Source organism: Ostrinia nubilalis, chromosome Z (genome assembly GCF_963855985.1).
Source record: "Ostrinia nubilalis chromosome Z, ilOstNubi1.1, whole genome shotgun sequence".
Lineage (NCBI taxonomy): Eukaryota > Metazoa > Arthropoda > Insecta > Lepidoptera > Crambidae > Ostrinia > Ostrinia nubilalis.
In genome coordinates this window covers 10,899,195-10,926,648 of record NC_087119.1, presented here as the reverse complement: position 1 = coordinate 10,926,648, position 27,454 = coordinate 10,899,195, and the positions used below count along the sequence as shown (strand labels likewise).

Below are 27,454 nucleotides of genomic sequence, written 5' to 3'. Positions count from 1 at the left end.
ACAGTTTTTATTGTATTTCAACAACTAAGAGATTCCGATTGATGGAGATATAAGAACGTTAAGTTCAATTTACACTTAAATTATTAGGTTTAATTTATTAAGGACGTTCAATATATTGGTTATATTGTCCAATGACTGAAAGTGAACCTTCTTTTAAATAAAACTAAAGTTTGCACGATCATATCAAGTCATTTATTTAGGCAACGAAGTGGCGGGCGACCCAGTCTTGGAAGGCGCTGACTCGGACGAAGATATCGGGAGCGCCGCGGGCGCAGGGGATGCCCCACGACACGATTCCGATCTGGGTGCCGCGGTCCAGGCGGACTAGAGCGCTGCCGGAGTCACCCTGCAAGAAAAACATACATAAATAAACAATACTAGCTTCTTGGCCGTGTAGTTTCGGCAGCAGGGTAGAATCTATAGATTAACTTCCACTTACTTATCCCGTGGATATCGTTAAAGACGACTCTTTCTTTAGATGTCATAAAAGGAGACAAAGGAACGAATACTTATGAGAATATCAAATACTTATCAGGCTAGATTCATTATATCTTAGTCTTTTTTACAGCCAGCACGTCCCTCGATTAAAACTACATACACTCAGCGGCACGGAATTTGGCCCAAGCCTAAACACAAAGATTTAAGGCCAAATAGGTGTTGTATACCCAATTTTCGTGTGACATGTTAACAGAACATTTGTTTTTGTTAATTTAAGAGGCTAGATTAATAAAAAAAATGCGTCTGTTTAACTTTTTAGACTCTAGAAACTCATTTCGTTGTTGGAGCGTAAAGATTACGGGTAAGTTTAAATTCGATATTAAATGTTGTAAGGGTCTGGCGTTTTGTTTTTTGTTTTTAAATTAATCTTAGGATCGATGACCCGATTATCGTGCTTGCAATATCAAGAAATCGGGTTCTCACTAAGTTTGAGATACGCCAGCGTGTGCAAACAGCAAGCCCAGTGAATGTCAGTGAGCACACAATAAGAAGAAGGATGGAGGATCATAACTTGCATACTCGAAGACCAGCTCGAGGACCAGAACTTCTCCGATACCTTCGCGAAGTGCGACATACGTTTTCTAGAGAACATGCAAATTGGACGTTAGACTAATGGAGTAAAACTCTTTATGAAAACTGTCTGTTTAGGTAGTAATTCTTCTCCGCACCTTTTCTATACACTTCCACGGCCGTCTGGAGCTCTTAAGGTGACTCTGCAATCATCGATCCATAGAACTTTACTCCATTAGCCTTGCGTCCAATTTGCATGTTCTCTAGAAAACGTCAGTCGGACTTCGCGAAGGTATCGGAGAAGTTCTGGTCCTCGAGCTGGTCTTCGAGTATGCAGGTTATGATCCTCCATCCTTCTTCTTATTGTGTGCTCACTGACATTTACTGGGCTTGCTGTTTGTAAACGCTGGCGTATCTCAAACGTAGTGAGAACCCGATTTCTTGATATTGCAAGCACGATAATCGGGTCATCGCGTGCTGACATACACCTTAATTTCCCACTTCTTGGTCTTCTTGTGTAAATGGCGGTCTGGTCATGCCTTTTTAACGTGTATCTTAAGTTTGTACGCCATAAATTGAAAGTTTCAGCCATCTCCCGCTGCATACGCCCTTGACTTCTAAACAACACTATTTGAGCAACTTGAGCTGGAGTAATGGGCATTATTCTCAAATTATGGAAACGAGAATAACCCTGAGATTAATTTAAAAACAAAAAACAAAACGCCAAACCCTCACAATATTTAATATCAAATTTAAACTTACCCGTACTCTTTACGGTCCAACAACGAAATGCGTTTCTTGAGTCAAAAAAGTTAAACAGACGCATTTTTTTTATTAATCTAGACTCTTAAATTAACAAAAACAAATGTTCTGTTAACATGTCACACGAAACTTAGGTATACAATACCTATTTGGCCTCATATCTGGTTGTTTAGGCTTGGGCCAAATTCCGTGCCGCTGAGTGTATTAACAAAGTAAGTAAGTAGTGCATGATTATGCACCACTCATGGTCGCGCGGCATTAAGATTACCTTTATTTGAACTTATAGTTAATTTAGAGGGAGCTGCTTAGATACTTAGAAGAAGAAGTAAAGCCACTTGCAATCAACTGCTCAAAAGATACACCTTGACGGTGAAAGAATGAAAAATTTCTGCTGGCGTTTTTCATTCTTTCACCGTCAAGGTGTATCTTTTTGTGGTCATCTTTTGACTCAAGATTTGCTAGCGGATTCTAAAGTGAAATCTCTACGAAGTACCAGAGCATACTACATTAAAATAAGTCAGTCAAAAGACGTCCATGGCATGCTGCTCACATCCAGTCCACACAAGAGTACCTAAAGTAACCTGTAATAAGACCTTACAATGATGCTAGGTGGTGCATTCAAACTTACATTGCACATGCCGTGGTTCGGCGAGTGGATGATGCAGAGCTCGATGTGGGGCTCCACCGGTGGGGGGGAGCGGTCGAAGTCGACGGCGGCCTGGGCGACGTCGCGCACGCACTGATCGCCAGAGATGGTGGTCACGGTCAACTCGAGGAGCTGAGCGGAGATGGGACCGCCAGCCTGGAATAAGGGGAGGGTTTTGTTAGAGTACCTATTTCAATTCGTGATAATTTTTCCATCAGATGAAAAAGTTTTGCGAGTTCTAAGTGATCATCATTGATTGTCAGGTTAGGTGAGATGCTAGCCGTTGTTGTTAAACAGCTCTCTAGTGCTTGCAGCTCTTGTCAGGACTACGGAACCCTAAAAAGTATGGTAACGCGAAAATAAAAAATATTTTTGCTAATGAATTCCTGCAAGAGTTAATATGACTCATGCCATTGGTAATTATGTAGATAAGTAGCAAAGATTGTACCTGGGTCAATTTCCCAAACACATTTTTTGAGCGGCGTAGCTGAAAATCATATGTTTTTTATGACATAGAACTTTGATTTTTTTTTACACGAAAATATACAGAGGTTCCATTTTGAGGACAACATTATTAATGAGTATTTTCTTTTACAAATTCGACAAAAAATAATTGAACTAAGCGTTTCTAATTTTGGTGCAGTGTCCACATCCTTAATTTCTTACAATATGTATTTTTTTAGCTGAAGATCAAAACAGAACTTAGGGAAGAAGTATATTTTTGGATTATACAATCTATCTATTATCTAAGATTACCAAATTAAGCTAGTTTCCCAAATAACTGTGATTAAGTCACGTCCTTAAGTTTTGTCCGCGAAAAATTTATGATTTTGGTGTCAATAATGAAATAGCTCGTCAGTTTCTTTAAAGATCAAACAGGATTTAAACACTCCCATCATTCGTTAGGTTTAGTACCGCCCCCGCGAGCAGTGACGGCAGACGGGTGCAAGACCTCTGCGTCTTCCCGCCAAAAACGTAAATGTGTTGTTTTTTTTTAAACGGACAACAATTCTGCAATTTTGGTGTCTTTTTGTATAAGATTTCTAAGCTATTCTTTTTAGTTGAATTCCTCGTATAATGTAAAGGAACTGTTTCCATACCATGTGTTAAAATGTTATTGTTATATTTAAAACAGATTTCATATAATTTAGCTTTTTCAACGAGAATCTAATTTTGGTGAGTCAATTTTGGTGTTTTTGGTGGTGCACCAAAGCATTTTTAACCGACTTAACTCCGTCAATTGTGAACCGATTTTCAAAATTCTTTTTTTGTTCTATAGGGTACACTTATGTGGTGGTCCCATTGTCACCAAGTCAGGATCTGATGATGGGATCCTAGGGAAATCGAGAGTAAACCTCAAATTTTGTAGGAATGCAATACGTTTTCTAAAGTTATTCAAGTAGTCATCATCTAATGTTGATGAGGTGATGATGGAAGGTAAAACTCCTTAACGCTTAGGAGTTGGAGGATAATTCTTTAAATATTTTAGGTAGGTATGTACATACAGTTGTATTATTTCAGGTATTTAAGATGAGCTGATGATGAAAGGTCAAACAACATAAGTTAGGAGTTAGATGATACTCAATACTCATTTGTTGATACATACATTGACACATGATACATTGATACTTTTTAGTTGCCGATATTTAAAGTAGGGAGCCTGTATTTTGCTAGGAAGATTATTTACACTTGGATTGTGATTAAGACTATAATTTTCCATTACAAAATGGAAAATTATAGTCTTAATCACATTAAACATAGGTACTGTCCCTCTTCAGTGACAATAACAAGGACTAATCAACTAAAAAGCATGAAAAAAAATAATTTTAACAAAAAAATTAAAACCGACGCCAAAAATCACTTAAAAGTAGAAAATAAGTACGTCGTTATTTATTTATTAGGACAATATATCATGATTAATATTTTTGGAGTCGGTGCTGGTAAATTTAAAACCATTTCTTGAGCTTGGCACTAAGATATGACCGACTGACAGCATATTTTCTAATTTTGGTGCTTTAATATAAATTTTGGTGTTCTCTTAATTTTGGTGTAAGGAAAATCTAAAAAACTACTGGACAAAATTTAATGTCTTAATCATTTTAGAAACAGTATAAGTTTCCAATAAATTTGATCTATAATTAAAGAATAAAAATACACAAATAACAATTTCCACCAAAATTAGGCAAAAATATGCACTTGTTGAAATTCACCCACCTACTAGTCAATGATTCACGTGGACTTGGCTATGTTGGTGTTTTGTGATATTATGCGACGACCTAATAATTACCTACATTTTCAACAAATTTACACGACGTTACCAAATTATGGATGGCTAAGTCAGTTCTTCAAAATTCATATTTTTTGTATTCAAAACTTAAATTGAGTATTGATTAATTTAAGTATTAGCCAAAATGGAAGTCTGTTTTAAATATTTTAATTTAATACAAAATATGCTGAACTCACATTGATTCTGCCCCAACCAGCGGCTCTGGACTGGATTCCAGCACCGACGTAGTCATAAGACACAGTGATGGGCTGGACGAGGTTGTTGAACACCACAGGCGAGGAGGTGATCAGCAGTCCAATGTCGTTCTTGATGGTCTGGCTGACGTAGTGCTCGTGAGTCACGTTGCGGGCCAGGGCGTAGGCCACTCCACCCTGGTTCCAGTTGTTGGTGCCGACGGTCACGCGGAGGGAGCTGGAAAAACAATTTATATTGGTACATCTTTAAAAGCGAAAGGTCACTGACTGACTGACTCACTGACTCATCATGAAATCTCAGAAGCTACAAGTGCTAGGAGTCTCAAAGGACATTGTCAGAAACGGCCTCAGATTCCTGGGCACAGCTGTAAAGTATCAAAATTGATCTCTTACTTTTTGAATACATAAATATTAATTAGATTGTAATGGACACTTGAGGATTAGAAAATGAAATAATAAAAGTCTTTTATATGTATTCCATAATACTATGACGACATCCGGACATTTTAGGGCGTGGCCTGCTCCATATCCTATGAAGTTCCATAATTTGTGTCGATAAAATCTATGTAAAATCGGCACAAGGCAATGCCGTACTTCATTGTTAGGAATCCACGTAATAGTGATGTTGATTGCGGTCATCATAGACAATAAGATACCGATCTTGTAAATAAAATAAATCGTCCAAATTGCTACAGTATGACTAGATTTTAATTAAAAGTTAAAAATATATTGCACGATACTACAAGAAGCTATCTAATGTGTCCAACTGGTCTAAAAGGTCATGAATAAAATAAAAAGAATTGTGATCATAATACTGATATTGACAATGACATAAATATGGGATCATCTTTAATATATCTGTAACAGTTTCAAAATCCGATGAAAAATCCAATGCCGCTTAAAGTGAGAGAAATGTCTAAAGTTCTAATAGAATTGAAAGTTTTATTCACTCAAAATGCTTATAACAATAATTGGTAATACATTTCAAATATTAAGTACCTTTATAATGTATCGATAGAACCAAAATGATGTCCTCTCAGCTTGGAAAGGGAAAACCCAGGATTGGGGGAGCGCTCCAGGCAATTTTCAGAACATTTCATAGGTAGTAGTAAATAATATTTATTTTATTATTAAAATTGAATATTTTGATATTGATAAAATTGAATATACCTTTCGATTCAAATACCGAATATTTTTCAATCGATAAAAATTATCGAGAATTGTTAATAATATTCAATTAAAAGTTGTTCAATCCCTAGTCATGCATAGACTAAGACGGTAACCATGGAGATAGTTAGTTTGGTAAGTCACGTGTTAAATGTCAAGAGTGGAAAGTAAACATAGGATTCATGTTATTTATTTACGTGCAAAATGTAAGTAAGTAAATCATAAAAGTGGAACGCCGAGCTATTTCCAAAACCCGTCCAATATTATAATACAATTTGGCTGCGACAACTACAATACAGAACATCTCCCAAATCGATGTGCATACAATATTATAATACAATACTAGTAAGTAAGAGGTTATGATAACAATATTGCTATCAATAAGTTTATAGAATTGGTCCGCCAGGAATAATTGTTCTTACATAAAGATTTGTGTCATTTAGAACCTAGAAAGTATTTTTTCGGCACTGTTGATCTAACGGCGAACAATGTATGGAGAAAGAACATTGTCCTTTGCATGAGGGTTCCTTTTAGAACGTAGGTGCTCACTGAGAACGGATTTAACGAAATTAAAGGGGTGAAACGGGATCCACGCGTACTAAGTCGCGGGCGGCCGCTAGTTTTATCTAAAAGAGGGTTAAACAGGAGTGGAGTGGAGAGGGTGAAACCTGACTACACAGGAGTTGCAGCGGTGGGAACGAAAGGTGGGAATAGTACCGTTGTCAGTTACATAAAATATGGCAACCTCGCCATTTGCGCAAGAGTTGCAAATGCAATTGCTGTAAATTTAAGGAAAAGCTTAACTTAAACGTTGGTTTAGTGTTTTTATTATTTACTATATTGCAATGAGTAATATGATTAAAAAAATCATTACCTATTGATTTATATCTATAAAATAATGTGCGTTTAGGTAAGTTTTATTAGCCAGATATGGGCGCGATAACAAATACCTACCTATGTGTATTACAAAGATATAAAATATCACCAGGCCTGTTCAGTGTTCATCTCTGCGAGTTTACATCGAAAACAAAACACGCACGATGGCTCACCTACAGGATACTATTCGACAAGGCCAAGGCCTCACATACGAGCGAACATTGACTCACGCACGCGTATTCTTGTGTATGATGGAAGAAAATAAAGAAAATGGTGTACTAAATACTGTGCAGTATTTAACTGCCTAAATAATAATAAAAACACAGAATGTACTTTTTTAAGTTGCCTCAAGACACTGAGAGGTAAATAAGTAGTTAATATTATTCATGATAATTCATACTAAATCATGTATTTCCTCCGCCATTTTCCGCAGTTTGGCATCTCACGTCACATCATTTTACCGAAGTCAGCCCTATAGCTTCGGCGCAGTGCCGATCACTGACGTTTGTCAACAAAATGGTGCTTGACTTTTGAGACAGGTTACACCATATTGTTAATGACATTGAGCATATATTTTTTTAAATACCTTCGCGAAGTAAAACTTCTGTACGTAGTACTTATTATTATTCTGTGATATCACTATCAAAGAGCTTTCCCTTTCAGAAAAGTCGAAATAATAAGTAATACGTGTTTGTACATGCAATGAACCTTCTAACCTTCGAAAATGAGATCTGAGCTAAATTGTTGCATTATTTACTCATTTATTGCAGTTGATGCACCAAATAGTTTGTCAGGGAGAAAGAATGATCAACATAACGATAATAAATTTGGAGATGTTACGGCCGATATAATTTATCATACCTGCTCAGAGACCCGAAGCTGAAGACAGCAGCGATGCAGTGGGCAGCGGTCAGAACAGTGCCGGAAGAGATGAGAGAGCCACCGCAGACGAAGCTCCTGATCAGGACACCGTTGCTCATGGCCACCGTGTGAGGGTGAACAACGTTAAGAAAACAACAGAAGGCTGCTACGGCCCTAAAACGTACCTGCTCAGAGACCCGAAGCTGAAGACAGCAGCGATGCAGTGGGCAGCGGTCAGAACAGTGCGGGAGGAGATGAGAGAGCCACCGCAGCCGAAGCTCCTGATCAGGAGACCGTTGCTCATGGCCACCATGTGTGGGTTCAACGTTAATAAAACCCTAATAATTAATAAGTTAATAAGGCCCTAAAACTTACCTGCTCAGGGTTCCGAAGCTGAAGACAGCAGCGATACAGTGGGCAGCGGTGAGAACAGTGCGGGAATAGATGAGAGAGCCACCGTCGACGAAGCTCCTTATCAGGAGACCGTTGCTCAGACGTACCGGCTCAAGGATCCGAAGCTGAAGACAGCAGCGATGCAGTGGGCAGCGGTCAGAACAGTGCGGGAGGAGATGAGAGAGCCACCGCAGACTAAGTTTCTTATCAGGAGACCGTTGCTCATGACCACCATGTGAGGGTGGGCGCCGATGGCTGCCACCGTCCCGCCGACGATGCGGGAATCTGGGTTGGCATGCTCGAAGAACTGGGACAGGTCATCCGACGCGGGCTTGGGGATAGCTGGAATCATAATGATACTTTAAGATTGTATTTTACTTACTCTCCAGCTTCAACTTTCAATTAATGATTTTAGAAAGATGAGAGGAGTTACTGTAGGTATAGGTGTACCAGAATCTCATGGCAAACAAAAATATTGGAAAAGTGTGTTTTTCATATGGCCATTGTCTATGGCTTTATTGTCACCTGTCAAAGTAAATCAAGAGATCTGTCAGCCGCTGCAGAAATGTTGTAATCTCTTCATGCCTATTTGTTATTTTTGTGAAAAAGACGAAAAAACTCAAGCAAGTCATATTGTTTTCAAAGTGTATTGTAAAATAAGGCATAATTCAAAGTCAATCTTTGATTTTAATGCGCGTCGTTGAGTTGACAGTAAGTTGGAGTGAAATGTTTTGATACTTACCTACATTTAGTTTATTACCTAACTGCGTCAGAAGGAGGGTTATGTTTATTTTTATATTATTCTTACCTAATAGCTGCTTTATCGGGGTTTTCAGGTGTATTTCATGCATTGGTGCAGAGGAATGGTGAAAATGTTATGACCATGTAAAGAAAATTGAAAAAGATTTCATCAAGCAAGTTTGAGGAATTGAAATGCTGAAAAAGCTATTTATATTATATCAATACCTCTTTAACTTGATCATCTATTTGAAGAACAAGAAATGCAAGTGAAGTTCTTAGAATCGTTTTCTAGTTCTGAATGAAGTGATAAGTTATAAGTATGATACTTAATAAAATTATTTACAGTAATATACGGTTTAGTTATTTTTCAAGACATGTTCCTATGGTAAAAACCCGACGTATAACAATATTCTTCATACACATACCTAAAATGTATAGGTAGGCATTCGTACTTCATGTTCATTATAGTCATAAATAAAAATTAAACAGTATCAAGATCGTTTAATCCAATTTCCCCAGTATTGCACTCAACAAAGTTTATTTTCCCCATTTGCCATGAGATTCTGGTACACCTATATACGTACTCGTGTGCCCAGTTCCTCCGTTGGACCGCGAACCTTCAATTTATTTACAACTTCGCTGACCAGATCATATTGATTTTTGTTTTTGGATTAAGTTAGGTAGGTTTATCAGATGTTTATTTTAAGATAGTACAGTTTCTCGCATACCGGATTGATTATTAAATTACATGATGATTACCCAAGTAGCATTTGGGGTTCTACACTCGACGTCAAATAAATCGCACCTCTCGCGACAAGCATTTTCAAACGTATACATCCCCACTTCCCACCAATATTGGTACCATTTAAAAGCCTAGTTCTAACCTTCATTTCATTAATGGAAAGGTTTTTACCCCAAAAATGTGTCTTTAGAAGGATCCAGAGTCACTTCTTCAAAAAATAGGTAGTTACGCTAGAGCCAACTTTCGTGGCTATAAAACTGTTAAGTTGGGTTTAATTGCTATCCATCTGTTAAAGAGGACACGTGAGATCATTATTTGGTTTTATAACCATAAAAATTGGTCTAATTGATCCCATAGGTGGTCCCAAAGTGAGGTATTTTTTCAAGTCACATTTATGGTATATGTTAATCATTTATTAAGAAATTAAATGTGTTTTTCTTTAAGGATATTTATTGGGCTTTCAAATAACACCAATATTGTTGGGGCACCATGTATATGTCAGAAGAAAATCGTTAAAGTTCGCGTCGCGGAAGGTGCGGTTTATTTGATGTTGAGTATATATACAGGGTGACTTTTGTATCAGTATCCAATTTTTTTCCTGACATTAGGTATCGTTTATAGATGACATTTTTAATAAAAAATAGGTAGTTCAAATTTTAACATCAACTATTTTTTTCCTTACCAATTAATAACGTAGTGTGGTTACCGCGCTTAGCGCGTAAACATTTTGCGGGAGAGCGGGTCGAGCGGAGAGCAGAGCCCCGATTACGGTAATTTTTAACGTCAACAATCCAGACACGCTTCTCGATTCTGCGATACGATTGGTCGTTCAACAGCGTACGTCAGCTGTTTTGACCAATCGTATTGCAGAATCAGAAACGCGTCTGGATTGTAGACGTTAAAAGTTACCGTAATCGGGGCTCTGGCAACGTGTGGCAACGCTCGACCGGCCGGCCGGCCTGCGCGGCGCATCAAATCAATCAATCAGTCGCCCGCGCAACCCATAAATTACGAGACGCGCGTATCGCTGCGCGCGCCGATCGTTCCGTCGCGCGGTCAACGTAACGATGTAGGTACCTATTCGCAGCGCGAGTGTTATGAAATGATTCGGTGCTACATTTTAAGTGGAGAGAGTTTGAACCGGGCCCAGAGGAATACCTCGACTTCGTAACCAAGGACTAAACCCAACAGTGCCAAACCGGTGAACGATTTTAGCGGCAAACTGAAGCGAGATCCGCGAGCAAGTAGGTAAGTAGTACCTACACGAGACGCGAAGTGCGAAATGACACTGTATTTTTAAATAAACTCAAAGACAATGTACAAAAACGTGCAAGTCTGTCTGGAGAAAAATGGTATGCACTTTGGGCAATTATTAAAATACCTACTCATAATTTGTTAGTTTGTAGTTAGGTTAGGTAGGTTTGGTAAGCAATCTCAATTATTGCACATGAAAATAATGATGAACTTTTTAAATACCCCCGAATAGGTACACAAGAAAAGTAGTGTTACCGTTACACTCGGTGATTTTATTTTGTTTTTGATAGCGTAATTATTGTCATAGGTATTTAATTTTTCTACCATAAATTAGTAAGTCTGTTTAATTAAAACTAATTACCACTTTGAAATCTTTTGCATTTTGACGGTCCTAAGCCCGTGAAAGTATGAAGGGAAAATCGACAACTTATGAATCGTATCGCAATGAATGAAATGCGGCGCGGGCAGGCGCGTACGTGTGTGCGTGCGTAAGCGAGTGAGCCGTGACCACGGTGTAAGTGTTTTTTCAGACTGTTTCTGGGTGCTTTATTTTGACATTTTTGTACTGGACGATACAAAAATAAAAAATACGTGTTTTGTCTTTCGCTTCATAGATTATTATATTCAAATTTGGATACTGATACAAAAGTCACCCTGTATATGTCTAGTCGTTCACATGTACTCCACAAGCTGTGTATGTCAGCTGTATACGAGCTGTATAGCTTGCTATAACGCTTTTATAGAACCAGTTTGGGCACAAATTAGACAGCCTTAAGTTCACTATGGCTGTACATTAGCAGTATAATAGCAGTTTAAGTAGTAACATCGGAATTAAGGCTGACTTACGGCACTACGAGCCCCGATGCCAAATAGTTCGTCTAGTACGAAAAACAAGGAGAAAGATTTTTTCTTACTTAATTATTTTTGTCCAGTTACGTAAACATAAAAACTATTCTACCATCTCATGTTCGGAGACCCCAATCGCGTCTCCGCGTTCCATTGAATCGTATGAGCGTATGGATTTTTTGCGATATTTTTCACAAAATCTATTTTCTAAAATTACCTATCGATAGCTTACTTTATTCTGATGAATAAATGTCATTACAAGTTTTTCTCTAAAACTGAGTTTGGCTAGAAAAAAATATTTTCTATCCACGCAGTACGTCGGCAGCGCAGCGTTCGGATCGGATATAGTGACGTCATCGTTCAAGCGCCGGGCGGTCAGTGAACTTTTTTAGTAATTTGGCCATAACTTCGTAAATTTTTGTCGTAGAACAAAAATTTTTGGACTGTATATTAAGGATTTCTTAACCCTATAAATCTGCATTCACAGCTAAAAATCGAAATGATCCTCATTGGACTTCTGTGTGCTTACCAAGAGTTCACGTTAGGTGTGCTCGCTAGCGACTGCGTAAAAATATGACATTAAATGTATGACATATTGTGCAGCGCCCCTAGCGGCTACTTTCAAGAAATGAAATCTTCATAGATTTTTTTAACGTATTCGCTAGCGAGCACACCTAACGTAAACTCATGGTAAGCACACTGAACAGTGGCGTAGCATCATATGGAGTAAAGAGTCCAAATTTGAAGTCACAGACGGCGATGGAAGAAAAAAACGCCTATGATTAACATAGTCGGAACTGCAAAATCGCCAATTTTTATTTTATTACATAATTTGTGCGTAAATAATCAAAGCTATTATCAGGTGAAAGAAAAATTATGATTTTGTGCATAGTTTTTGAAATAACTACATTAAAAATGTCGGATATTGCCTAGATAGTCCGTTAACAATGCCTTAAAAAGTTGTTTCCGACGTATTTAGCGGTGCGCGGAGGCGGGTGAGCACGTGCGATCTCCCACTTCTGGCTATGTTAGCGGGATGAACGGACGTCGTGTTGTCATTTGTTTTTTAAGGCAGTTATGTTAAATATAAATAATTTTAAAAGTAATACCAACTTGCATTAGCATTTCCTAACAAGTAACTTAAAATTGTAGGATGTACCATATCCGACATTGTTAATCTTATTTTTGTAACACTTTATGTCAGTAGTACCACATACGACGTTGTTAAGCTTTTCTTTGAATGGGATAAATGTCGGAAGTACCAGATTCGACGTTATTGAATGTTTCTTAAATAATTTAAATGTCGGTAGCTCCACATCCGACATTATTATAACGTTCTACAAATGGGTTAAAATTTCGGTAGTACCTTGTTAGCCATTGTTAGTTGTTTTGTAAAATACTAAAAAGTCGCTAGTATCTTGTATGACGATGATTTACTGACTGTAATATAAAATAAGCATGTTTGTTATAAATAATTTTTGTTCGCACGCATGAATTTGCAAATGTCTTTTTATGCCTTCTTTTATTTATAAACTAGCTATACTTTTTTAATTCGGGCCATACATTATATAAATTACTTATAGTTTTATGTTGATTTATTAGAGGAGTATTTTTTTTGTTATTTTATTTGATAAAGATAGATTTAGTAAGTTTTAAGTTTATTACACATGTTTAAACGGTAAGGAGCCGAATTTCAATGATCATTTGATGATCAAAAATTATTTTTTGTTCTTTGATTTGAGTAATGCTGATTGAGTGAGTCAGTTTATTTAACTAATAATATTTAAGTTTTCTGTTTATTTTATGAACGGTAAGGAACCGCATTTAATTTTATTAGTGTTTCTAATAAACATTGATTATTATTTTGTTGTTTATTTTAGCCAAAATCCCATTCCCAACTATAAATCATTTCTTACCCCCGCTGTTAAAACTTTCCCCAGCGATGTTAAAACCAACCCCAAACCGGGGGTAAGATCTAACAAGTGACTTGTTTGGCAAAACTTGATTTTTCTCAGATATGGTATAATAATTAATTATATACATTTTGTTGTACTTTACGTAAAGCTCATTAAATTTGACATCACGTACCAAAAAACCATGTTTCTTGCTAAAGCAGTTTAGAAAATATTACGCTTAAATCAAAATTTGTTAGGACCAGCCCCAGTCTCCCCTAGTCTTCGAGTTAAGATTGTTTTAAAAGGCACTTTTTTGGTCACTGTGGCGCAAATAGTCAAGTTACATGCCTGATTTTTTTATTATTATTAGATGAATACTAGGCCTAGCTAATTTAGAAGTATTTACATCCATAACACGAATAAAAACTAATATCCTGTATGTTGTAAAAAAAAATCATAACCCGAAAACTATCAAAAGTCACGATGATTCGGGTAGCCCTAGTGATGCTCTACCTCTGGGCTTCGGCTTGACACTACTTTTTGGGACAACCTGTTTATAATTTCTATAGATTTTTAGTAACTTTTTCAGTAATTTTTACATACGACATACGTATACCTAATCATAAATAAATAATTAAACAAGGACGTAAGTGGCATTTTCGACAAGTAATCACCAATTTAGTTCAAGCAACAATGTCGGTTCTGGTAGATATGACAAATCAGCATTAGTATAACCAGGCCTGTTCATCTCCGCGAGTTTACATCGAAAACAAAACACGCACGATGGCCCACCTACAGGATACTATTCGACAAGGCCTCACATACGAGCGAACATTGACTCACGCACGCGTATTCTTGTGTATGATGGAAGAAAATAAATAAATTGGTGAACTAAATACTGTGCAGTATTTAACTGCCTGAATAATAATAAAAACACAGAATGTACTTTTTTAAGTTGCCTCAAGGCACAAGTAAAATAAGTAGTTAATATTATTCATGATAATTCATGCTAAATCATGTATTTCCTCCGCCATTTTCCGCAGTTTGGCACCTCACGTCACATCATTTTACCGAAGTCAGCCCTATAGCTTCGGCGCAGTGCCGATCACTGACGTTTGTCAACAAAATGGTGCTTAACTCTTGAGACAGGCTAAACACCATATTGTTAATGACATTGAGCATACATTTTTTTAAATACCTTCGCGAAGTAAAACTTCTGTACGTAGTACTTATTATTATTCTGTGGTATAACTGCGTTAAAAAGGTCACAAGTGACTTTTCTCATATTTAAACATTAAATACCGGGTACTCATAATATTGTCCTGAACATAAATAACTTTCATAGTAATACTCTAAACTTTCATAACCCTGCTTAGAATAAGTACAAAAATATGAGCAATTTAAACTTTGAAACGCTCTCCTGTAAAGTTGCTGTTTTTCACATACGACATTGTTAATAGTCATGGGCGAAAAGTGGTTCGAAATAAACAGGAAGCATTTCATACCGATTGCATTACGAAAAATTAAGTTTCCAGCGTCTCTTATAAGATGGGGCTGCATGTCTGCACAAGGTGTTGGTGGCATGCAATTTGTGGATGGTTCCATCAATGCAACAAGATACCAAACTATTTTGGAAGAAAGTCTATTGTCCTCCATTCCGTTACTCAAACATCAAGATTCTTTCATTTTTCAACAAAACGGTGCTTCCTGACATACTGTAATGTGTATCTTTAATTCTTTCAAATAAATTGACTGTTTATTTTTGCTATTTGCGAGTATTCTTTTGCAATTTTTCTTCTTATTCCACCGGTTCTCGCTCTTATTTTTCAAGATTTTTTATTCATTTTCACAAATTTTATATTGCAACCGACGTAAAAACACATCAGGGCTTGGGGAAAAGTGTAATAGAATATCACATTCACATTCATGTTCAGCTTACAGCAAATAAGAGTAGTACTTGTGGACAAATAAACTGCTATTGATGTTAATGGACAACACATTATAGTCCTTTTAACAGCCTACAGTGCACATGCGAACCATTTAAACACTTTTGTACAGATAGTAAAAAAAGGTTATTTTAATTATCACAAACAAGTCCTACTACAGCTACTAGCTGTATAACAGTCTAAAACAAGTAAACATAACAGCCTTTGGCTTTATAAATGACCACATGTGTTCTATTAATGCTAGCTCTATAACATCGTACAAGTAGACCGTTAAACAGCGGTTGCCGTATCTCTACCCTCCTATAATCAAACCTCTTAGTCAGACGGCTGACTAAAGGATAGTTGTTAGAGTATTATAACACCAACAATCGTATAAAAGTATAACTCTACACTCCTATAAGTCCCTCAGACAGGTATAGGTGTAATTAATTGCAATAATACATACATCACGCACGAGTGAACTGTACTAATGTTTTAAGTACACATTGGAACTAAATGTGTACTCTTAAATGGAGTAAAATGCTACTAAAAGTAGGTATAGGGATACGGGAATTGAATTAGAGTTCCTCTATAATAAACCTACAAGATTTTGCCACCTCAACGAAATTAAGTTGTGAGTCAGCATTATTTTATAAATTAAGGCCGAATGAAATATTGTTTCAAATAATATTAAACAATCAGATAAGATTTATCGGTATTCAATGGTAAAATACGCTTACGCTTTATTTTATAATCGCGATTCAGGACCTACTTAAGGCGATAGGTGAGGCAAAACTGCAAAATAGACCTCTCTTTGAATCCCTACTCCTCCTAAATGGATGATCCAAACAAGAAAAAAAAATATGTGTGAGATGTATAATATCTTAAACTAAAAAATTGTTATTCGTTTTTTTTGTTACAACTATTAGTTTTGACAGAAAAAATTCTTAACTTTCTTCTAATTTCACCAAAGAAATTTCCTACTACTCCTAAACGGCTGAAGCGATTTTAATGATTCTTTCACCAAATGATAGAAAATTTAATTATCTAAAAAATTGTTGTTCATTTTTTTTCAAAAATAATGTATTACGTGTCATACATTCAAAATACCCTGTAATTTCCACACGCGGGCCGCGCGAATGCGGGAGCTCAGTCTTTCACTAGCGTTCGCACGGGGAGGCTGTGTCGCACATCGGCACGCTCCGCTTCTTTGTTTTTCTATAAAGAATTTATAGCGCAGATGGTACACTCGGTACTCATAGTAGTTCGGCGGCTGAATGAAAGTGATCTAAGTACTTACTACGTCATTTTAAATATGTATAGGTATGTATTATAAAATGTTTGAGATAATTTAAATACATAGGTATACAAGATGCTGATTATCTATTTTTTCTAGATTTATTTGTCTGATTATCTATTTATTCTAGATTTATTATACATATACTTCGAGATATACATAGGTATTTTTTTTTATTATGTATTAGTAGGTAATAATAATAAAACAACGCACTTAGGTATAGGAAATCACAAGTATAGCCTGACCAGGAACATAAAAACCCTGGCATAGAGGCGCGTCAATTGCATTTGATAGTGCAACACTGAGTACAGTCGTACCTGTGTTAAATTAATGGGCTAACGTTATGTATCAGGATTCAGGATTACGGGCTAATTTGATATTTTAATAAATTAACAAAAAAAAATATTATTATAGGTAACCTGGTTTAAATAAATTAAATGAAACCATCAATCGAGCTAGTAGGATTTATTTTATTATTCATCAATAATCAAATTCAGAACTTGAATATTCAACTGCAATGTTTGCTCATGAACGCTTCAAACTCTGTACTTCTTTCCCAATTCCATAAAATTCAACACTTAGAAAGTGACAATTTTTTTTAAAATAGGTAGTTGAAACAAACCACAGTTAATTTTCATAGTGGACTGTACTATGCGATAAACATGTCAGTAAATTTGACAACCTTTGTCGGAAACATTATTCAATGAAAATTATTGTCCGAACCCTTAGTATTTCTCTTCGACAAATACTTTAACACATTGTGAACCACTTTTCTTTCACGACTATAAAAAGATTTTAGCAATTTAATTCACAAAATAAATTGCGCACATTTAAAATAAAGTTTGTTTACACTTTGACAGCAATAGACTGACATGCAAGGTGACACGCAATGAAATTTTCAGTTATAGTTCCAAAATACTGGACTGTCCTGTCGATGACATTGACAGTGGGGCGCCACTGTCAATACCGGATCGCTGGTTCAGATTTTTGCCATGTTGGAAACCATATAGTTGAACGATGGTAGCGCCCCCCTGTCATTGAGTTTGGCGGGACAGTTCAACGTGGGTCATCTATACTGTTGCCATTAAAAGAAATTAGTACCATTAGTTTTCCGCAACATGGCGAGGGTTTTTATGTTCCTGGTCGGGCTATACAGTTGCCGCGAATACTCGCTATTATTCGGTATTCGGCATTACTCGACATTTTTTTGATAAACTTTTAGTGAACAAAAAAACTAATGAGTTAAAAATAATCATATTTTTATTATTTTCCCTAATTACACAATATCAATTATTATTTGTAATATGTACCTTTGCCTATCATATTAATGAAATTAAATTAGTTAGGCTTTTTAATTAATATTTAAAATCCAACAGAGGCAGATTGTGGTGCTAAAAAACATTTTTTTCTGCGCGTTCGGGAGCAAGTCAGTTTCGTTTTTCCTCGTTGTAGTAGATATGTATAACATGAAACAGATTTGTTTTCTTTTCTCACAACCTTAGAAGAAATTAGAAATAATTTTAATGTTTTTATGTCGAATAGTAATGTCGAGTTATTCGACTATTCGCCAAAGTGAATGGCGATTAATCGGTATTCGACTATTCGCTATAACCACTATTCGCGGCAACTCTAATCACAAGACAACAAAAAATACCTACAAAGGATTATTTAAATTCTGTAATTAACAAAACCGTATTTTATTAATTTCTTGGAAACTATCACATCACTTTTGTGCATTTTGCGTTTCGATTGGTAATTAATCTACAGTACAGAGTACCCCGTTTGGTATATTGGTTTTGGTTGGTATGAGTTTTTTTTTATCTCATTGGTCTCCACAAAAAATCGGAATTTTTCCCAGGGAATTTTCGATTCATCCAGCTCAATCATCTCGTCGCGAATAAGGTTAGGTAAATTGATAGGTACCACCTATTTAGATCCCTGATAATAGTATTATGTATATAAGTAAAATTTTATTAAAAAAATAAAACCGACTCCAAAAAACCTACACTAAAATGTAGAAAAATAATTACTAATTACCTACTTATTTATTAGGACGAATTATTAATATTTATGTAGGTATACCATGATTGATACTTCTGGAGTCGGTGCCAAGATTATGAAACATGTAAAGTTTGCCTGCACCGACTCCAAAAGTATCAATCATGGTATACCTACATAAATATTAATAATTCGTCCTAATAAATAAGTAGGTAATTAGTAATTATTTTTCTACATTTTAGTGTAGGTTTTTTGGAGTCGGTTTTATTTTTTTTATAAAATTTTACTTATTTCTTGCTTTTTAGTTAACTAATTATTACCTTGATGTTACCACTGAAGGTAGGCAATACATTGAGACCATATTCTTCATGTCTAGTGTAAAATAATATTCCCTACAAAATACAGGTTACCATATAGGAAACCTAAAAAGACCTTAAACCGTCAGCCCACCTTAAAAACATGAAAGAATACAACTGTTGGTCTATTTGTACTTATAATATTTAAAGAATTATCCTACAACTCCTAAGCATTAAGGAGTTGTACCTACCATGACCAGATTTTCTTCAAATTCGCATGAAATCACCCTTTTGATAATACCTATTCAACAAAAAAATAATCGTTCAAATTGGTTCATAATCGGCGGAGATATTGCGTATAAAAAAGTTCATCCCCAATTTTCCACCCTTGGGGGTAAAATATTTTCTTCAAATTCGCATGAAACCACCCTTTTGATAATACCTATTCAACAAAAAAATAATCGTTCTAATTGATTTATAATCGGCGGAGATATTGCGTATAAAAAAGTTCATCCCCAATTTTCCACCCTTGGGGGTTGTTTTTTTTATTATTAAATTTAAATGGGACCACCCTTGAGGTATTACCTATACGCCGAAAAAAGATTTGTTCAAATCGGTTCATAATTGGCGGAGTTATCGCGTAACAAACATAGAAAAAAAAAAAAACATACGGGTCGAATTGAGAACCTCCTCCTTTTTTTGAAGTCGGTTGAAAATATACCTACAGGTGTTTGGTAGAACTTTAGACAAATTTCGTATGTAAGGTCATTTTGAATAAAGGTTCGCCCATTTGACCCCAAATGAGCTACTTTTTTTATTGATATTTTTATAAAAAAAAAATTCCGAAATTTGACCTAAAACTGCTTCTTTTTTTGTCGCGTTTTCAACCGATTTTTTTTATTTGGTATGAAGATCCAATATGTCTTTACTCTAATAAAAACATTTTATATCCAGATAATGATTGGATAGCTAATTACGAGCAGCCAAAGTTTAACAAAAGTATAAAACACGATAAAAAACTTAACTTGAAATTGATTAAAAAAATGAAATGTGTGTTAGTAGATTGTTTTTAAGATCATTAAAAACATCTAATTATCTCTTCTTTCCAACGATAATAACTATATCACTTGTAGTAATTAGATATTGGATTTCGACAAAAAATTAAAGTTTAGTGATGAAAATGTGAATCCCATCAAAAACAATACTTGTCAAAAAAACCAAGTCTCGCAACTCAGTTGTTCTACGGTAAAAAGTTGTGAGATCCATGTAATACCAAGTCCAGGCCAGGAAATCTTTAACGTTTTACATAAATTATTGACTTGGCCATCGCACTAAATAATTTAATTTACACGTGTTTTCATGCGATGGCCAAGTCAATATATTTATGTAAAACGTTAAAGATTTCCTGGCCTGGACTTGGTATTACATGGATCTCACAACTTTTTACCGTAGAACAACTGAGTTGCGAGACTTGGTTTTTTTGACAAGTATTGTTTTTGATGGGATCTCATTTCTTTTTGTATTTTGTAGACAGCAGTTATGGATCTAGAAAACTGGACCGAAATTGAAAAATTTTACTCGACTTGGCGGTTGCACTACCGTGCCCCCAAATATTTTAGTTTTTCCTTGATTCATACACCAAACACTACTTATATTCCAAATTTGAAGCTTCTAGGTCTGCTAGAAGTGCCTTATAATTTTGATGATCGGTGAGTCAGTCAGTGAGTCAGTGAGTGACAAAATTAAGTAACTTTGACCCGTTATAATTCTTAAACTACTGGTTCAAATTGAATGAAATTTTAAATATACCGTGTCTTTACAATGCCTGCATAGCTAATGAAAATTCAGCCTTCTAGTTTTATCCACAACGAAGTTACAGGCGGTCGAAAATGGCCTGAATTGCTTCGAGAAAAGGATGGTACCTACGGCCGTGCCGCTTTTTTGCTCGACTTGGTGAAATAATTGAAATAATACAAAAAATTATCCATCAAAAGTTTCTTCAAACATCTCCATCTTTTCTGATATACTGTTTTTCATAGCTTTTATATATGATTTATTTCAAAATCAAATCAAAAATAATAACCGCATAGAAAAAGAAGTCTGTTTTTGTATGTGGCTTGATTTTTCGGCTGCCTGTGCCTATGATGCAGCCGTGATTACAAGCAGACTGGCAGCTGGCGGAATTGTTCGTTCGGGTGGGCTTAAATATTTTAAACTACCCTCATATTGTCATAATGTTACATTGTAGTGGCGTTACCTCGACACACAGTGTTCGTATTCGTACTTGACATGTAACTCATATAAAAATGTCGCTCAATCCGTGTTTATCTATTTTACTTGAAATGGAACGCAAAAATCTAAAATCTTATTTTTCTCTCGATTTTACCAATAAATAATAACGGAGAAAGTAAAGTCTTAAATTGTATTCGATGATCAAAAATATTTTATTCAATGTTGACCGATATTTGACCAATATTTTGAATACCTGCACAGACAGACATTTACATTTAGGTAGGTACTCGTACACACACTTAAAAACTGTTTAGAAGCCCACTTAGACACACGAATATCGTCAGCCTAACTTTCAAACTGCTTAGGTATGTCCCTTTTTGCAAACTTTACAGGAGGAAACAACTGTTTATTTTTCATAGTTATGGTACTAATTAAAGTATAATAATGTTTAATTGAAATATAACCATTTATTTCAATTTTGTTTCAGTTTGAAAATATGCTGACGATAATTATTATTATTCTGTAGGAATGATTTATTTTCTTTTTTTAAATTCTGTTTTGAAACACAAAATAAGCATCGCAATTTTTTTCGATCTGCGTAAATTAAAATCGAGTTAACATTCCCGTAGGCAGTTATGTTAGAATTGGCAGCGCTTCGCATCTGTATTCTGACTGAGCGCACTTTGGTATCGGCATATCGGGCAGAAGCGCGGGCGCTCGGCGGGAGGCGCGTTGTCTCGCTCTAATGCTCAAGGTCGTTTGGCCATGTAATCGCCTTAAATTAATTCATTATCAAGCATCACGTGGACACGTGCCTCCTGATAATGATTAAGTACCTACTGAACTCAGATCATAGAAGGGAATAGATGTGAAACGGGGGCGTGGCGCGTATCTCCGCGATATGCCCAGAAACGAACATCGCCCGCGACGCCACACGGTGGTCCCGATTTAATAAAACATGGACATTGATGCTAGAAGCACGAAATTTTTTTTGATGGTTACTGCTATGATAACTAATAAGGCAAAAAAATATTACAATCCTACGACGTCTATTTCGTAGTAAAAAAAAAATATACATATTTTTTGTATGGAAGAAATTACGTTTATGTCAATTTTTCGAAATTCTTTAACGATGTCAAGATGCCGATCACACATGTTATAAAACAAGTGATTCTGAGTATTTCATGCGAAGATACTTGTCACTTATCTCTGCGTACTTTTGAGTTATCGAGGGTTGAAAAATCGATTTTTTTATATTAAATATTTCCACGAAAAATTGCCAAAATTACAATATGGTGTATAAGGGACACCTTTGATGACACACAACAACGACTCGCACTCGCGCGCGCTCGTATGCATCAGCTTTTAATAAAATAAAATAAAAAATTAAGGGAAATACTTAATACAACGTTGTATGTATAGGTCCGCTGGCCGTCAAAAAGTAGCTTATACGAGAGGTTGCCCAATTTACAATATGTCCATCATTGATAACTCACACAAATATCATCTCTCTCTGAAGGATAACAAGTTTTTTTTGTTTCCAGAAGCTTTTGATAGGATGGAAACTCATAAATACTCTCTGAAGTGAGAATGAATCTCAAATTGCGATATTGCCATTTTGACAAATTACATGATGTAACTAGCGCTAACGTTTATCTTCAGGTAGACACAGTTTTAAGTTAAAAGATTGTCTACTATTTCACACTGTTTTGCGTTTTGGAACAGTTCTTTGATTATAGGTAGTCGCTAATTTCGTTTTGTTACTCTTTCGGTTTAGCACATAATGCGTAAACTAATTCCTCCTCAGAATGATCTAAAAGTGTTAGAGAGCGCCTCTTCTTCTGCAGAAGAAGAATTTTGCATAAATCTTCAAAAGGTTTTTTATTTATACCAGAAGTCGATGGTTGCACATCTACTTCCGCAGTCTCATCAACTGGAGCGTCTTCCTCGGTGTTAACGTTGTCTATGCGTTGTGTTAACTCGGTAAAAGAACATTTTTTAAATCTATATTTTTACATTTCGGCCAGACCATTTCAGACTAAAATGACGAACGTATTGGCATTTAATTGTCTTCCGAAGATTTGAGTAATTATCAAATCATTAAGTCGTAATTTTACAAGAAATATATCAAAGAAGATATGGTCTGCTTCCAGTAGAGCCCAAAAGACATTTTTGCACCAGAATTCGCATTGGCTAGACTCTGAAATTGTCTGGCCGAATTGTAAAAATATAGATTTAAACAATGTTTTTTACAGAGTTAACACAACGCATAGACAACGTTAATACTGAGGAAGACGCTCCAGTTGATGAGACTGCGGAAGTAGATGTGCAACCATCGACTTTTAGTATAAATAAAAAACCTTTTGAAGATTTATGCAAAATTCTTCTTCTGCAGAAAAAGAGGCGCTCTTTAACACTTTTAGATCATTCTGAGGAGGAATTAGTTTACGCTTTATGTGCTAAACTGAAAGAGTCTAACAAAACGAAATTAGCGACTACCTATAATCAAAGAACTGTTCCAAAACGAAGAACAGTGTGAAATAGTAGACAATCTTTTAACTTAAAACTGTGTCTACTTGAAGATAAACGTTAGCGCTAGTTACATCATGTAATTTGTCAAAATGACAATATCGCAATTTGAGATTCATTCTCACTTCAGAGAGTATTTATGGGCTTCCATCCTATCAAGAGCTTCTGGAAACAAAAAAATTTTGTTATCCTTCAGAGAGAGAGGATATTTGTGTGAGTTATCAATGATGGACATATTGTAAATTGGGCAACCTCTCGTATAAGCTACTTTTTGACGGCCAGCGGACCTATACATACAACTTTGTATTTAGTATTTCCCTTAATTTTTTTTTATTTTAGTAAAAGTTGATGCATACGAGCGCGCGCGAGTGCGAGTCGTTGTTATGTGTCATCAAAAGTGTCCCTTATACACCATATTGTAATTTTGGCAATTTTTCGTGGAAATATTTAATATAAAAAAATCGATTTTTCAACCCTCGATAACTCAAAAGTACGCAGAGATAAGTGACAAGTATCTTCGCATGAAATACTCAGAATCACTTGTTTTATAACATGTGTGATCGGCATCTTGACATCGTTAAAGAATTTCGAAAAATTGACATAAACGTAATTTCTTCCATACAAAAAATATGTATATATTTTTTTTTACTACGAAATAGACGTCGTAGGATTGTAATATTTTTTTGCCTTATTAGTTATCATAGCAGTAACCATCAAAAAAATTTTCGTGCCTCTAGCATCAATGTCCATGTTTTATTAAATCGGGACCACTGTGCGCCAGGTTAGTCGCGATTCAGTCGTACTGAGGAAATGTTCTCCGATATTGTTGGATAATGCGTCGTAACGTGCAATAACATAAGTGAAACGAAGAACTACAGGAACAATGAAGTCATTTACCACATGTAAGTATTGCAAATCCATTGGTATTTTGCTTATAAATAAAAAAAACTAAACATTTTTACGAACGAATTCAGTGCCGTGACATTTACTGCGATATCGAAATTAGTGGTGATAAAAATTCAAACACGTTGTACATTGACGATTTAGTTAGCAACCACTTTATGTCATGCGTAACTACTGCGCAATGTATTTTATTTCTTCCGATATCCACTGACGCGTGAAAATACTCAGTACGGCCGCATGTGCCGGTCGTAACATAGTGCAGGGCTCGTGTTCTAATACGGTTTCCTATTATCGATAAATAGAAGTAAATTATTATTTTCTATTTTCTAATTTTGAATGAAAAAATCATGAGTTGCTTGCGATTTTTAAGTTTTTACAAAAACAATAACAATAGTAGAAGGGATTAGTAACTGTCAACTATGTAATTACTATAAGAGCTAGTTGAAAGCCTAATATAGGCATTATTTTTGATAAACATAGGCGGTACGAATTTCGCCATAATTAAAAAGTTAATGCGCGATAGTAGTTAATAATAATTACAGTGATCCTGTTATTATTATTAAAGTAAATAATAATATATTACCAATATTGTAAATACTAGTAAAAATCGCAAGTACCTACTTAACCAATGACTTTTCGTACAAACTTTGTCAGTCTATAACTTCTATACTCCATCGATAACGACATTGAGCTTTGGTTGGAGTAAATTAATATAAGGTAACTTCATTTAGTCCCAATAGTTTTTCGTCCATATAAAATGGAACTGACTCCTTTATGCAAAAATCGTTAAAGAACATAATAATAACGTATAATAATAAAAAGGTTTTCATACAAGCATTTTTTAAACCAATTTCGAGCCTTGCCCCCAGGATTTAAAGTATCGATATCTTATCGACTCCATTTTATCTTTCTTCTCTCTAATTGCTTTTTTCAAAGTGTGCGTCACGTCACGCGGCCATTGATTGGCCATAAGGCACGCCTTCTGGCCAATCACAGCACTTTTAAGCCGGTTGCACATGTTGTCGTAGACTCTCAGTCGCTTTGTTTTTACACAGTTGAATGTGTGTGTGGGAGCTGTGGTGGGGGAAATGTGGGGACACTGGTTCTCGTTGTAGTTACGCGCGACTTCATATCTATTCTCTTTCTATGATCTGAGCTACTGAATAATTTGTATTAATTGATAAATATTAAAGATAACTTGTTTGAACACAATTTCGTACTTATTTAAAAATTTGGCTTAGGCAAGTTCACAACAGACTATCATCCCAGATGTTTTTAAAAAGTGGGATTGCGATTTTTATAGTTATCTACAATGTTTTATTAATCAGTGAGAATGAGTTATCATAACTAGCATAAAAATTGAGACACTAATAATTCTACGAAATAAAATTAAAAAAAAACCTAAGTAAAAGACACTTAAGTAAGCCTTACCTATCGAGCACTAAAATAAACAGTTTAAAATACAGACATTAGCATTTCAAAATGTTAATCTAAGTTGCTGTTATTTTAAAAAATAATGGTGAAGGGGACTTAGTACTTTTATAAGCTAGAAAACTTACCTAGACATCCCACGAGCAGGGTGAAGAAAAGTATTCCGGTTTTTACTGCCATTTTGGAAGCCCGAGAAGGATTTGAACGTAAATAATTAATGCACAGATTTTTATAGACCGGCTAAAACTATCTACGAATTAATTGATAGGCCAGATTAAAATTACCCTAGATAACAAAATGACGACACTTAATTAGTTTAACCTCATAACAAAAACGTTTCTGAAGTTGATAAGGTGCATTATTAAAAACAAATAATAAGTACTTCTGGGGAATCTTTTGATCTCTCCAATCTAATCTCTGAATTAATCGCTGTCTGAGAATTAAAAAAACCAATACAACTTACCTAGGTACCTACTTATTTGCGTGCGCTCGTAGGGTAGATGCGCTAGTTTTCGCCCAATTATCGGAGTTGCCAACTTTGTGATGCGAAATGAACGGCGTTTACCCGTGGTCCCCCCAACATGTCCCCCTGGTGGGTCCACGGGTAATTTTTTTTACCCGTTGTCCCACCGATCTGAACAATTTTTGCCAGTGGGTCTACGGGTAATTTATTTTAACCATAGTCCCACCGCACAGTGGTAAACGTTGCATGTCACCTAGGTATAATTATAAAAAAATCTATAATTATTAATTAGAACTGGCCCCATAGCAGACATTTTCCTACATCTAAAGGCCTTTTGAAATATAAAATATATTGGTTATGGCTATTGGAGCGGGTACCACTTTCCATACATTTGTGCCCATCATCCTTTACTTTCAATTTTATTCCAAGAAGAAAATTTATTTTATTTTATTTTATTTCCAATTATTTTTTAATTAAAATTGATGTAAAAAAGAATAGACTTTCTATTTTATTTTATCGATTTTTTTCCAAGAATATGAGGTGACATGCAACGTTTACCACTGTGCGGTGGGACTATGGTTAAAATAAATTACCCGTAGACCCACTGGCAAAAACTGTTCAGAACGGTGGGACAACGGGTAAAAAAAATTACCCGTGGACCCACCAGGGGGACATGTTGGGGGGACCTAGAGGTGGGCGCCACGCCGG

At 35.7% G+C, this 27,454-nt stretch overlaps 1 protein-coding gene across 3 annotated transcripts; it reads right to left on the bottom strand.

Moving 5' to 3' along the window:
- Positions 1–181: 181 nt before the first annotated feature.
- Positions 182–26,522, bottom strand: LOC135087229 (chymotrypsin-1-like). 3 transcript variants are annotated; one of them, XM_063982071.1, is made up of 5 exons: positions 26,412–26,522; positions 8,302–8,536; positions 4,880–5,114; positions 2,399–2,572; positions 182–346 (listed from the first exon to the last, which is right to left on the bottom strand). In XM_063982071.1, exons 1-5 carry the CDS (start codon positions 26,461–26,463, stop codon positions 197–199), a joined length of 846 nt encoding a protein of 281 aa, XP_063838141.1. In that variant the 5' UTR covers positions 26,464–26,522; the 3' UTR covers positions 182–196. The 3 variants fall into 3 exon arrangements, with proteins under 3 accessions (XP_063838141.1, XP_063838142.1, XP_063838143.1); XM_063982072.1 differs by lacking the exons at positions 8,302–8,536; positions 26,412–26,522 and adding an exon at positions 7,987–8,130; XM_063982073.1 differs by lacking the exons at positions 8,302–8,536; positions 26,412–26,522 and adding an exon at positions 7,802–7,946.
- Between the last annotated feature and the right edge of the window lie 932 nt (positions 26,523–27,454).

Bases quoted from the DNA above. Each gene is read 5' to 3' on its own strand.
- LOC135087229 (XM_063982071.1), bottom strand. From the start codon at position 26,463: ATGGCAGTAAAAACCGGAATACTTTTCTTCACCCTGCTCGTGGGATGT. The intron at 2,573-4,879 runs GTGAGTTCAGCA...CCCTTATTCCAG, and splicing joins CTGGTTGGGGCAGAATCAAT to GCTGGCGGTCCCATCTCCGC. The intron at 347-2,398 runs GTAAGTTTGAAT...TTTTTCTTGCAG, and splicing joins CGAACCACGGCATGTGCAAT to GGTGACTCCGGCAGCGCTCT.